This window comes from Sipha flava, unplaced genomic scaffold (assembly GCF_003268045.1).
Source record: "Sipha flava isolate LNK unplaced genomic scaffold, YSA_version1 290_pilon_pilon, whole genome shotgun sequence".
Classification (NCBI taxonomy): domain Eukaryota; kingdom Metazoa; phylum Arthropoda; class Insecta; order Hemiptera; family Aphididae; genus Sipha; species Sipha flava.
Genome location: NW_020272961.1, coordinates 127,671 through 141,651, shown reverse-complemented (window position 1 = coordinate 141,651; position 13,981 = coordinate 127,671). Strand labels below are relative to the sequence as shown.

Here is a 13,981-nt window from a genome sequence, read left to right as displayed (position 1 = left end):
TAAATTCCATGAACTTGTTATCGATCGCCGTATTTTACAAAAATATTTTTCTGGTCTTGAAAATCAAAATAAATGAAAAAATAATACTTTGATTTACAGTTACTCTGTAAGAAAATGAGTTAATAAGTTAATTTACTAATAATGTAATAAATTTAATAAACTTAACTTTTAACTTATTTACTCGTTAATGCCCAGGCTTGCTAGTATGTACTCCATATAAAAACAATTGTAAGCCATTACTAAGCTTAATGGACGCTGACGTATTTTTATTAATAAACTCAATGAAAATTGGTTTAGTCCATTTACTAAGCTCAGTTACTAGGTTATCAACATTGCTACCCATCGTACAGAATAAGTTAATAAAATATTACGAGTATGTATTTAGTCATAACAATAATATGGAAGCGCCTTGTAAGAAACAATCAGAAACTCAAACAGCACGAATTTAATATTAAAGCAACTTGAAAACCAGGCGTTTAAGTCTCCAGTGAGGAAGACAATATCGATCAGCTGTTTAGTAGTCGAACGTCGAATAATTGTATGTGCACGAAATAGTGTAAAGTGGTTCTAATTTTTTTGTATATTATAAAAAGCCAACATTTTTAACTATTGACAAGGGTTGATAATCGGTGATTATCATTTATACTTGACAAATTTCAATTTCATTTCATTTTCTGCGACAGTAAGTTCATTACTTTTTGTTGTACTGTATAATTTAAGTTGACGCGAGCGTTTAGCTAAAGGTTGATTTAAATTAGAAGATTCAGTTTGTAAGTTAAAATTTGTTGGAGAAGATTGAAAATTCGATAAGTTAATATTAGACTCAATGGAATACAATTCGGAATCTGGATCGTCTTCTGTAGAATCAGGAATAATAAGTGCAGTAGGATGTTTCCGTTTTATGAGCTCATTTTAAAAACAAATAAGATAAATAACAATATAATAATATATATACTAATCATACAATGCATTAATGTGCGAATGGACTGGAAGGGCACTTTAATATAAGAAATTATATTAATTATATTAGAATGAGTATGATTTTTTCATACACATTTATTTTATAATTACTATTCAATATAAAAGAAATTAATATTTATTTTATATTTATCTTTTAAGTTAGTAGTATTTCCATAGAATTTAAATTTCTTTAACAAATTTTACAATTAACCATAATTTTGTCAACGTTACTTTTAAAATGCTCCTACACCATGGAACGCTGCTTACTATTGGGTCGCATTTTAAACTTTTAAAAAACACTGAGTTGTTCCTTCAATATTTATTATAATAACTCAAGAAAACTGATAAAGTAATATTATTTAATTTTTATAACTTACTAGGCCACTAGGGGCCAAAATATGAAAATAAAAGTAAGTAAAATTGACAAGTTTTTCTTAGAAAATTTCATTATTTATTATACATGTGTGCTTATTTTGTACAATGTATACATAAATACAATAAACATTGTCTAAATAAGTGCTTTACAAGCATAATTCTATTCAATAACAAAATATATCAATTAGTCACAGTTGTTACAAATTATTTGACATATCATCAATCATTTCACTTATAGTAATATATTTTTGAGCATGAAAGATAAGAAACTAGGCCATGTTACACAATGTTTCTTAACTTATAGTTTCGGAAGTTTAAGATTTTACATTAGGAGTGACGACTTAGAAAAAATAATTGTTTTAAGCGTGTTCTTCAAAAGCATAAATCCCTATAGATCTTTTTTGATACTAGCTTTTAAAACATTTGAACACAAATATTAATTAAATTACTGACAATATTCATCTATATAAAAATGTTATAAATACAAAACAAAACTCAATAACAGAACAATAAAAAAATAATCTAAATTTTTTTTAAAAAAAAAAAGTAATACTTCTTTGATAACCCTTAATAACGCACGTTTTGTTGTCGTTTTTTCCTCCTTTCTAGCTTCTTTTGTTTTTTTTCATTGATTTCTGGTGATGCCTCTTCAGGTGATCGTTGCATAAAATATGGTCCTAAAAAGTTTTTCCATGCAACCCAAAATGCTTGACCTGGTGCCTGTAAAAAGATAAATTTCAAATAAAAAATAATTAATTGTATTTCAAAAACTACACTGTACACAAGCTATCTTAGGCCAATAGTAACCTACGGATGTGAGACTTGGTCTACGACAAAAGATGACAATAGAAAACTTGCTATATGGGAAAGGAAAATATTAAGAAATATATATGGACCGGTGTACAACGATAACCTTGGAATTTATGAAAAGAGGCACAATGAAGAAATGTATGACCTGTATGAAAAACTAAATGTACTCACATATATAAGGTGTAAATGTCTAGAGTGGCTAGGACATGTATGTAGAGCTGATGGAGATGTATTAAAAAATGTTCTGATAAGAAAAATAGATAAAAAACGCCCACTTGGAAGACCAAGAACAGGATGGAAAGACACCGTAAAAAAGGATATGAGACTAATAGATGAGCTAATAGAAGAAGTATTTAATTTGACATTTCTAAATGTTTTTATTTTACATTTTTATAAAATTGACTTTTGATTGATAAAAAATAATGAATACTAATATGAAAGATAATTTTTTAGAACATATAATATAAAGATATTAAAAGGCAATGAACATTTTAAGATTTTTCAAGACATAGGAATCTAGACAATAAAATGATATTAATAAAAATGCTAAAAAAGATACAACAAAAAAATTACAGTTTAGAAAGTCATTCTATAAATCTTCAACATAACAACCCAATTAACACAAGATGAATAACCTATAACTCTAATAGAGAAATTCAATAAGATTCTATATAGCAAAATCTAATTTCTGGAGTAAAATAGAACAAAATAAGCTACTATGTAAATCTCAATTCATACATAACTAACCTAAGACATTTCAAAATAAAATAAATTGAAAATAAAAATACATGAAAAAAAAATAAAATTAGAACATAAAAATTATATCTCATTAAATTTCAAAGCATTTTTATAATGCTTTTACTTACTAGGAGCCATAGAAGCCAAAAGTAATTGGAAATAATTGATAATAATTGACAGCCTGATGTTAAAATAATCAAATCCTTTGTATACCTGAAATTTAAATACATTACATTTATATTGTAACTATTAATTGTTATTGAACAAAATATTATAATATAATTACTCAGCTAAGCCTCCTTCCATATTGAGATCTGTACCAGCGTCAAGTAATTTACCACTTTCACTGTACTTAGCTGTTGACATGTATGCCATAAATTTATAACTTCCACCATGAGATATTACAACAAGAGCATAAAGAAACTGAAAAAAAAAGTTGAATTATTAAGTGCCTGGTATAAGAAATAATCAAGGAAATACCCTCGAAAACAATATTTTAAAACCATCCAGAACACAATGTATTGTATCGTTTAATTAAATTAAGAAAATAGCTAGGAAACAGATATGAAAGAGTGATTTCAATGACAAGGTTTAGCCTTGAGAAAAATTAAAAAAAAGGACAGTAAAAAATCTTAGCTTTCAACACTTTTTGAACTAATATCAATAAAGTGTAAGTGTTCTGTTATTTTTGACAAATATTTCACTAAATTTGAACCCTAACGCAATTAACCATGTTTAACTTGTTCAAAAGCAGCTCGGTTTAATAGAATTACACAGTACTAATACTTAACGCACTATGTTTGTGAGTGAAAAAATATTTCCAAAAGCCAAGTTGAACACAATGTATATGGCACTAACTGCTCCAATCATGTTTCTGTAAAACTTCAAGGTAGCATCGTTCTCTTCTAGGATTTGCTTCTGACCTTTAGTGCCAGTCTTGCCTTTCGGGGGAGCCTGATAGAGGAAACCAATCGTATTATTTCTATTGAACAGTTTTCGGAGAGCACGAAAAAACAGTTACAGTAAATACCCTTACCACCATTTCTGCAGTAGTCGCGTTCTATTGATTTCTGCGTGGTGACCGATGGATGGCCTAGCGAATGAATCAATTTGCTTTTGACTTGTCGGAATATTATTGAAACGAAATAATCCTTTCGTGTTCCGACATTTTATTTTTATTTTATGTAATATTCGTGTCGCTAGTCAATATCACGATGACACAATTCGACACTGTATCAACGTGTTATCACTGAACTGAGTGTTGGTCCGACGCACGTTCGCGACGCGTGTAGACACGTCCAACTGCGAAAGAACGTGACCAACAGCGCAAGAAGAAATACTCGTGCACCGACCCGAACGGTTTCCAATCTTTTCGGTACTGCGACACACCAACCGCTAAAACGCTTCCGGAAATGTTTTTTGTAGTTGAAAATTTCGTTTGTTCTTCGTACGATCGATGAGCGATTTGATTCGGCGGAAGATAAATAAAAAACGATCGACCGAACGGTGCACGGTTATAAAACAAGTTTGCATAACGGTCACACCGTTGACAATAATAACAATATTGATAACTGACGACTGACAAGGGAAAACATATTGTTGTTCTTTCGCTCACGTGTTTTCGTGCCCTTTGCAGTTACGTTCGTTGATTTCTCGCACGACACCGTAATGGCTAAGAGTATCAGAAGCAAATGGCGCAGAAAGATGAGGGCTATCAAACGAATCCGATACGGCGTGAAGGAATTGGACAGGTTGAAGACGATGCTGGTGAACGCCGGGGAAATCGAAGTCAAGGAAGACGGTGAAATCGAACACGTCTGCCTCGGTAGTTATCCCTTATTATTACTCACCGTACATTGTATTATTTGTCCGATACAGTGTCATTACTCATTTGCTCGGCACGGACGCAGCCTCGAAATCAACGTTATTTTTCTTATGATATTCTCCATCGTTGTTGTAGTTTTGAAGTGCTTGGTTTGCCTTAAGTGTATAGATTGTACAATTTTTAACTTTACTGCTTTTCAACAAGACATTTCGTATTGCATTATTGTGCGTACAAGAACTTATAGTTTTTATTTACATTATTATTTAAATAACCATCTAAAAATAAAGGTTTTTTTTCTTCTGTAGTTATCAGTATTCTTTTGAAATTTTTCAAGTGATTTATCATTGGAAGTGTATTTTATTCAAACTATTTTCAATATATACTTAATTACTATTGTGCTTTTTTCCAGTTAAAGCTAAGAATGAAGAAGCTGAAAAAATGCAGTTGGAAAAAGAAGAAAAATCTAAAATTGACAAAACTTTGGTACCTAAAACTACAAAAAAAGTTCAACACCCTACTTGGCTAAGGAAAAAAGAATACAAAAAATATATCAGGAGTTATAGAAAACAACAGTCAATTAATTCTAAAAGATTAAAGAAGTCTGCTAAAAAATGAAACATTTATAAGAATTTTTCTGAAAATATATGTTTATTTCATATTAGTTTGTTATTGTCTACTTTAAATTACATAAACTGATAAATCTATTATATTAAAACGATAATTTCTTATTTTTCTATTTCTAATTTTTTTTCTTATTATTTAAAATATATATGTATATATTTTACAGTTGTCTAATAACAAAATACATTTTTTCTCTGGAATTCATTTATTAATTATTTTTACATATGTGAAGTACATAAATTAGGTAATTGATAACAGTCCAATTAAATAAAAATTAAATAGCTAAAAACTAGAATAATTAAGAATAAAATGAAGTATTAAAAATATAGTTGTATTTATACAAATAAATAAGAGAGCAAATAGATCCAGAATGATCTATATGGCATTATTGACACAACGAAACATGCAGTGTAAAGGATGCTTATTACCATTGAAGGTGGAGTGAGTAGGGATAAGAAAGAGTGCATGATGTCTTGAAGGGTAGATTGGAACAAGGAAATTAATAGAGAAAAGATCTGGGGCATCTATTGAAAAGAAAGTGTGGGAATGTTTAGCTTTAAAAGCACAGATGAGTACTCATGCTGCAGTTGCTCGTTTTTGAGTAAGAAAGAGATATATGATAGAAACCTATTTTAGAATCTTTGAAGTCTTAGCTGGTCTTATGCTAAGTAGGGTTGCCAAATTATACGATATTTTATAATAGTGTGCACAAGAAACAAGTAGTGTTTGAAGACAATGGACAGAGCTAAACATTTTAGTATTACGCTCCATGAAACTAAAGACTCAATGCTTTATAGGCATTAATTTGGTGATTGAAATCAAGAAAGGGATTGAAATATATACCAAAATCTTTAACAATAAAAATTATTTTTATCTTCTGGACTCCAATGGAAATTACTTGCTCTACCCTATGCTAGGTACTTACTCCAGTAGTTATAAAAATAGCTATTTTATTCTATTTCATATCAGTTTTATTGTATTCTTTATTTGTATTATAATTGATTTTATAAGTTATTAAAAAAAAATGAAGACAAATATTTATAAACAAGCAGAAAATTTATTAACCATTACAACAATTATTAGATAAATAGATCTTACGGTTTAAATTGTTTAATTATATTTATATTACTATCAATGAAAAATTGCATTTCACCATATTATTGAAAAAAATTGTAATACTAAATAATCTAAGATTAACCTGTTAGTTATCAAATAGTAACTATTCAATTTTTATCCAATTATTTAAATAAATTATTAAGAAAATAATATTTTATTAAAAATTATTATATTTGACCAGACAACTTACTTTCTTAAAACATAAGATTAAATAAAAAACACATAGCAACAACACAAAATATTGTAAGCATCACATTTATGGATGGAATAATATAATATCCAGACTACAGTAACCTTGATGTGGAGAAAAGTGATTAATATGATAGAAAAAACAATTTGGTTTGTGAAATACAATCAATTTGATTCATTACATCATTTAATACATGATTGAATTAATATTTCCAAAAAAAATAGTAACATTATACAACTGTTTTCATATTACTGAACCAATTATTAATTTTAGTATTTGCTAGAACATCCTTGAATGCCACACAACCTTCGATGCTTGAAAGAATACCATATACTGATAAATCAGCCAAGTTAGGGTTACTACCACCCAAAAATTTTCCACCATTTTCTTCCACAGCTTTCACCCACATATCACATTCATCATAAAGTGTTTGACGAACATCATCATTCAACATATACCTGTAAAAATGAACTAATGGTAGTAAGTTATGCTTAATCATTTGAAACTTTAAGTATTTACTTTTTCTTCAATTTTTTACTAATTAACCACATCATGAAAGCACCTCCATAAATCATAAGAACTGTTTCCCAAAAAGGGAAATTTTTCTCCCACTCTCCTGCTACTGAAAACCATTGAAATGAATCTATAGCTTCGGACAGAGAACGGTAAGCATTCGGGGAAAGTGCATGAACTAATACATCGTCTGACCATTGCCTCCATTGTCTTTCATTACTAACAAAAAAATATGTATACCTTCAATTTTCCTTAAGTTTACATGTTATTACTTACTCGTATTTTAATTGTTTAGTTTTATTTGATTCATCTTGGTCCATGACAAAATATTTGTTCATTATATCTGTTTTTCTTTTTCCGTCCACATCAACGAATGACACTGGTGGATAAAAATTTGCAATCTCTTCAATATTAACAGTTTTATCTTTAAAATAGGTAGCCAATGCAGACACAATCATCGTGCTGTCAGTAAGTGGCTGGTATCCATTAATTGTTTTTACCAATAAAATCGGAACTTTCTTGTAACTTGACCAATTAATTTGCTGTTTTAGCATAGGATCTACTTCAACTATATCATAGGGCACCTTCATGTAATTTAAAAATGCTCGTACTTTGCAGCAGAATGGACAAGTTGGATATTGAAATAAGATAAGATCAGCAATTTCATCGTCATCATGACCAACCTGAAATTATAAATACAACAACACATAAAAACTATATACAAATGAAACTTAAAGCAATATTTCCATACTTTACGAGAGATTTTCAAATCAGAAGGTAACTGTTTTAATACTGATATTTGTACTGAAGTATTTACTATAGAACCAGGCAACTTTCGCTCGAAACCCGAGAAATAAGAATACACAACTCCAGCAGCAACTCCGATTATAACTCCATTTACTATTACACGTTTTGTACTCATACGTTGTTTGGTGTGTTTAGTGATTGGTGATTCGCTGTTGAAATGTTTCATCCGGATGAATGAACTGTTGATCCGATGCAAATACGATCCGGTGCATACTGTCTTAATGTTTAATCGGGCAACAGTCACCCTTAATGCCATTTTTTATGTACTTGCAATACTTGGGGATTTTTTTTTCTTTTTTTTCAATCAATCAATTAAATTAATAATAATGCTAGGCGATAATAACTACTTTAACGAATTGAAAAGACTTAGTTCTTAAAAAATAATAACTAAAAGTCAACCACAGTGAAAACTGAAAGGCGGTAAACACCGTGTAAGTAGAATAACTTAACTTTTTTACCGACTTGATCTTGAAACGAAAAAAAATATATTAACTTTTAAATTCCGTAGTTGTCAAATGTTAACTTTGCATGCACTGTGAATTTATCTAACTTGTCTTATCAAATCGGCACATGTTCGTCGGCTGATAATGCTTATTGATAACACTTTTCTCGAAGTTCTTTCCCGTGGTACAATCGAAGTCCTGTCCTCTTCGACTGTACAATCGCGTTTAACGAATTGTTTTCGGCTTGGATCACGGTTTTGAATTTATTTTCGTTTCCAAATTAATAAACCCTCACTCACAGCAACAATGGCGGCGCAACTGATCGATCTTAAAAAGTTGAATGTCCAACAGTTGGCTAAAATGAAGGAACAGTTGTTCAAAGAGGTGAGTTTGATCCAAGACTCATTACAGTCGTTGAAAATAGCACAGAAAAGGTACATCAGTTCACAAGAAGCGCTGGAAAGTACCAAAGGACGACCGTCTGGCACGTCCATGATGATTCCATTAACCAAATCCATGTATGCGGCCGGACAGCTGGCCAACCCTGAACATGTTACAGTGTGTATAGGCGCTGGGTACTATTTGAAACTCGAAATAGACGATGCCATACAGTACTTTAAAAGACGCGTCAACTTCCTGGTGGAACAAATGGAAAACATTCAACAAGTTGGCATTGAAAAGCAGAAATTGCAGAATGTTATTACTGAAGTATTAGAGATCAAAGTACAACAGGCCCAAGCTGAAAATAAATAAGCTACAATCTTGCACTAATATTTTATTTTATTTTTCCTAACATTTAATTAATGAAAAAAAAAAAAAAATCTTGTAATTACTACTATTTCTTAAACTAATCGAAATGCTTTGAATATTTTGATCAACAATTGATACTGCTTCTTGTCAAAACACTTGTATTTTGTATTGTGTTGGTATAAATACTCTTGTTAAACAGAGTAAATAATTATGTAATAAATTATTATACATTTTACATAATATTATACATTATTTATTATACTATGTTGTCTGATAAGATTTTTCAATTAAAGTTAATTTTGTCATAAAACTATGTAATAATTAATAACTAATTGGTTATTTACTTATTGAAAATTTACCTCCATATTTTGTTAGGTGATTTTAAGTATTCTAAGGTTAACAACATATTTAATAGTTATGAAATGTAGACATTTAGATTATAATCAATACACCTCTTCATTGGAACAAAGTACACTATCAATTATTGGTCATATTACTTACATAAAAAATAGTGTATAATTTAAAGGGTCTCATGTAAATATATTTGTTTTATGATTATACCAAATAGTATACTTTATTATGGTATTTATATCTTTCAAATTTAATTAGTATAACGTAAAGTACAACTTGGTGCTTAAACTCAAATTGGTTAATTTTTAAATAATTTATTAATATTTATATTCATAGCTTTGTGTTCCCATTATTTATAGGACAAGAAATAACAAAATTTAGAAAAATGATGATTTATTAATATACTAAATATAGTATTATAAACTAATGGGAATATGTTTATTGCTATGATCTAAAATGATTGAAGTGTAGAAAATGTGAATTATATTGAAAGTCTTTGATTATATGTCCAAATGACTACAGTGAGTTACATATTTTTTCACGTGTATCGATAATTTAGATCCTAAAGTTGTGTGTGTGGTGTCGTAGTGTACAAACGACAAAAAACGTGTTCGTTTACACTGTGTGAAGTTTATAAACTATTCCGGAATGTTTGTAGGTAATATTGTGTTACGTCCGATCAAAAATAAAGACTTTCAAGCACATAGTAATGCAGAACATATTAACAAGTAATTTTCACTGGGTGGCACTTCACCAAAAAAATTGTCCATCAGAGGAACATACAGGGAAAATCAACTCCTGTCATTACGGTCGTTATGAGAATATATTGGTTAGCAGCACGATCACCTACCACTGGGTAGCTTTTTAATTATCACGGGGGGGGGGAGGCACTAGCGCCACGTACTTAATATGTAAAAATATGCTCTGTAGTAATGTACACAACTGACTTGGGCTTGATCTGATTTCCTCTCGATCTCAGAAAGAGCGGAGCGTCGAGTTTTCGGACTGGTTTTGTGCCCGGGTACGTTAAAAACATTGGATTCAATTCTCCCTAAAGATTTTCATCAGCCGTAGGCATGGGTGAACGCAGGGAAAATATTCGCGGGGGTTTGAAAAAATTGTAAGTGTAAAACGTTGATGAAAAGCATGGTTTATCATCCAATATATAATTAATATATTTACAAATGCTATTTGCAAGTCTAATGGGAGACTGAATAACCACCTACCTATCAAATTTATAGGTCAGTCATATTTTTAGAATATTTATTTTTTTTTTTATATACTTCGGGAGGTTTCAAGTCCTAAATCCTCTTGCGTCCGCACCTGACCTAAAGCACCCAAGTGAAAACCGAGATGGAAATCAAATCGCTGTCATCTTCCTTATACAGTAATTTTTACTATATATACTTGTATAGATATATTTATAGTCATCGGTCTTTATTATGGTAATCCAACCACCGGTGTGTTAGACACACAGATGGCGTTGCCCGTCGGCAACGGTAACACTTGATTCGTATTATTTATTACCATACGTGTGCATTCATCGTACGTGTAATTACTATCGTAACAATAATAATTTATTATAATTTTTATAAATTAATTAATTATTATATAATAATAATTATCATCTGAAATCGTGACGTTGTCCAAACGCGGCGATGTACCGGAAAACCGAACGACCCGTTGTCGACTACTGTAACGTCCATTGACGTTTTCAGGTTGAAAATCGAAGTCTCGTAAATCCGTCATCAGTACAACTCGTGCACTCTTGAGGCGTTGTTCATATTACGTTTCACTACAATATTTTTAATAAAATCTTTCAATAAAGGTATGTATATTTTGTTATTTTACGGAGGTTGATGTTCCGCCGTGTTTCATGTAATGATTTTTATCAAATTAGCTGATCATCACTATGGATAGCAACGATCATATTGACGAGGAACAACTTGAACCGTCTCTACAGAACGTGATCAGCCAAGAGAGTTTGAAATGGATATTCGTTGGTGGCAAAGGAGGTGTTGGTAAAACCACTTGCAGGTAATCAAGACCAGCAAGGCTAATACTTGATGATTTTAATGTTACTGTGTGTCAACTGTTATTGTTTAATTTCAGTTGCAGTCTTGCCATTCAGTTGTCCAAAGTGCGTGAATCAGTACTTCTCCTATCCACTGATCCAGCACACAACATATCCGATGCTTTTGGACAAAGATTTACCAAGGCGCCCACTAAAGTTGATGGTTTCAATAATTTATTTGCTATGGTAACTATTCAGAAAGTTATGGTCTAACTTATATATTAAGACCGTTGTTCTTAAACTTTTTTTTTTGTGAAGCCCTTATATTTCTAAAAAAATGATTGGAGCACCAAAGATCAGAAATATCTATTTAAGACAACAAAAATAGGTACATAAAAAATGATGTATTAATATTTCATCAAATTCATCAATATTATCATTGATCAATTCTAAATATTCCTTTAACAGGGCAGAACTATAAATTTTGACGAAAAAAACAGCCCAAAATAAAATAGTAAATAATTTTTTTGTGAAAATTCTTATATAATCTTGAATTTTTGTAATTTGATGGTCTTTATGTAAGTTTTCATTTTGAATAAACCATTGTGTGTTCGTTATTATTCTTAGTATTTTATTTAACCGTAGATAAAGCAAGTGTAAGTAAATATTGGACATAGTAGTTACTTATATATTAGTATTGAGCATTTATTATATATAACTGACTTTTTATTTAGAATTGGAAGTAACATAGAAATTTATGTCCACTAATATTGTTTTTAATTTTTATTACTCAGGAAGTCGATCCAAATGTACATAATGACAATGAACAATTATTTGGTGACGGAGAAGAATCTGATACAATGAGGTTAGGTAAGAGTATCGTTCAAGATATTATTGGTGCATTTCCAGGTATTGATGAATCAATGAGTTACGCTCAAGTAATGAAGTAAGTTTTTGCACAAATATCAAAAACATTACTGCTTTTGTAACACAATATAATCTTCCATAACAGCTAGTTGTTGGGTTATTGTAGAGCATAATTACTATAGTTAAAATTAATATGCTTTCTTTATAAAATACTGTAATTAATAATCATGTATTGGGGAACTCAAAAAAAATATGCAATTTGAAAATTTTTTAATTCAGTTTGCTACAGATTTCTATTTTTACATCATCGTTTTTAAGGTATCTACTTATTTCAGAAATTGTATCTTACTTAAAATTATCCTTTAATGTAAAAGAAAATGAGTTTTTATTTTTACAAATTTTAAAAATGTTTTGAAGTGGTCTTTGTTTTATACTCACAAAACAATTTGTGACAGGAAGAAATAAAATTATCATTTTAGATATTTTCACTTCTTTGAAACATTAGAATTGGAAAATTATAATAGTTAGAGACTTTAATTGACTATTATTTTTACATTGTTCTATGCTAATAATAATTTTAACATGTTCAATGATGGATAGTCAATAACATTTGATGTAGTCTATTGCAATCCGTGGTTTTTATTTGATATCTTAAATGGTCAACTGAGAGTGAACAACTAAGCATTGTCATTAGTGGCGTTGAACTTATTAATTAGATTTGAACATAAAAATAATATTATCTATTTATTTGTTTAATTTTAGATTGGTTAAAAATATGAACTTCTCAGTAGTTGTGTTTGACACAGCTCCTACAGGACATACACTGAGGCTTCTGACATTTCCTCTGATGATGGAAAAAGCTATAGAAAAACTTTTAGAATTGAAAAACAGAGTAGGCCCATATCTAACTCAAATGAGTATGCTTTTTGGTGCTGGTATCAATGTTGATGATATTTCACAAAAACTTGAAGAAATGTTGACTACCATTAAAACTGTAAATCAACAATTCAAAAATCCTGTAAGTAATTGTAAAATTGGCATGATTACCAAATAGATTAACAAATAATTTTGCTTTAGGATCAAACAACTTTTGTTTGTGTATGCATTGCTGAATTTTTGTCTCTGTATGAAACGGAAAGACTTGTTCAAGAATTAACTAAAAATGAGATTGATACCCATAATATTGTTGTCAACCAGTTGTACATAAACAATGGAGATTCAGATCCCAATTGTAAAAAATGTGCTTCCAGGCGAGCATTGCAACGGACTTATCTTGAACAAGTCAGTTAACTAATATTTCTTGGTATCATTTGTCTAACCGTTTTAAACATAATATGTATTTATATTTTTTTTTCAGATAAATGATTTATATATTGACTTCCATATTACCAGACTTCCTTTGTTGGAAAAAGAAGTTCGAGGGGTTGCAGATATTTCAGAGTTCTCCAACTATTTAGTATATCCAAATTATGCTTTTAATAAAAATAAATAACAAACATTGGTTTTTATTTTACAATCTAAGCATAATTTGTCTATAATGCATGAACATGTAAAAACTACAAAAATAAATGCTTTTACCTATTACTGTTCTATTATATTTA

At 29.8% G+C, this 13,981-nt stretch overlaps 5 protein-coding genes across 5 annotated transcripts; 3 read left to right on the top strand and 2 right to left on the bottom strand.

Moving 5' to 3' along the window:
* Positions 1 to 1,561: 1,561 nt before the first annotated feature.
* LOC112685777 (transmembrane protein 208) lies at positions 1,562 to 4,146 on the bottom strand. The gene is made up of 5 exons (XM_025557760.1): positions 3,920 to 4,146; positions 3,679 to 3,837; positions 3,170 to 3,306; positions 3,012 to 3,096; positions 1,562 to 2,055 (listed from the first exon to the last, which is right to left on the bottom strand). Exons 1-5 carry the CDS (start codon positions 3,923 to 3,925, stop codon positions 1,903 to 1,905), a joined length of 540 nt encoding a protein of 179 aa, XP_025413545.1. The 5' UTR covers positions 3,926 to 4,146; the 3' UTR covers positions 1,562 to 1,902.
* Positions 4,147 to 4,469: 323 nt separating this feature from the next.
* Positions 4,470 to 5,369, top strand: LOC112685778 (protein LLP homolog). The gene is made up of 2 exons (XM_025557761.1): positions 4,470 to 4,708; positions 5,118 to 5,369. Exons 1-2 carry the CDS (start codon positions 4,552 to 4,554, stop codon positions 5,321 to 5,323), a joined length of 363 nt encoding a protein of 120 aa, XP_025413546.1. The 5' UTR covers positions 4,470 to 4,551; the 3' UTR covers positions 5,324 to 5,369.
* A 1,416-nt stretch (positions 5,370 to 6,785) lies between these two features.
* Positions 6,786 to 8,450, bottom strand: LOC112685773 (prostaglandin E synthase 2). Its single transcript, XM_025557755.1, has 4 exons — positions 7,900 to 8,450; positions 7,425 to 7,831; positions 7,155 to 7,367; positions 6,786 to 7,093 (listed from the first exon to the last, which is right to left on the bottom strand). The coding sequence occupies exons 1-4, from the start codon at positions 8,209 to 8,211 to the stop codon at positions 6,865 to 6,867; spliced, it is 1,161 nt and encodes a 386-aa protein (XP_025413540.1). The 5' UTR covers positions 8,212 to 8,450; the 3' UTR covers positions 6,786 to 6,864.
* A 93-nt stretch (positions 8,451 to 8,543) lies between these two features.
* LOC112685774 (prefoldin subunit 5) lies at positions 8,544 to 9,383 on the top strand. The gene has a single exon (XM_025557756.1). It carries the CDS (start codon positions 8,705 to 8,707, stop codon positions 9,149 to 9,151), a length of 447 nt encoding a protein of 148 aa, XP_025413541.1. The 5' UTR covers positions 8,544 to 8,704; the 3' UTR covers positions 9,152 to 9,383.
* Positions 9,384 to 11,025: 1,642 nt separating this feature from the next.
* LOC112685779 (ATPase ASNA1 homolog) lies at positions 11,026 to 13,961 on the top strand. Its single transcript, XM_025557762.1, has 7 exons — positions 11,026 to 11,327; positions 11,400 to 11,536; positions 11,612 to 11,759; positions 12,308 to 12,459; positions 13,143 to 13,398; positions 13,458 to 13,661; positions 13,738 to 13,961. The coding sequence occupies exons 2-7, from the start codon at positions 11,412 to 11,414 to the stop codon at positions 13,870 to 13,872; spliced, it is 1,020 nt and encodes a 339-aa protein (XP_025413547.1). The 5' UTR covers positions 11,026 to 11,327; positions 11,400 to 11,411; the 3' UTR covers positions 13,873 to 13,961.
* Positions 13,962 to 13,981: the final 20 nt, after the last annotated feature.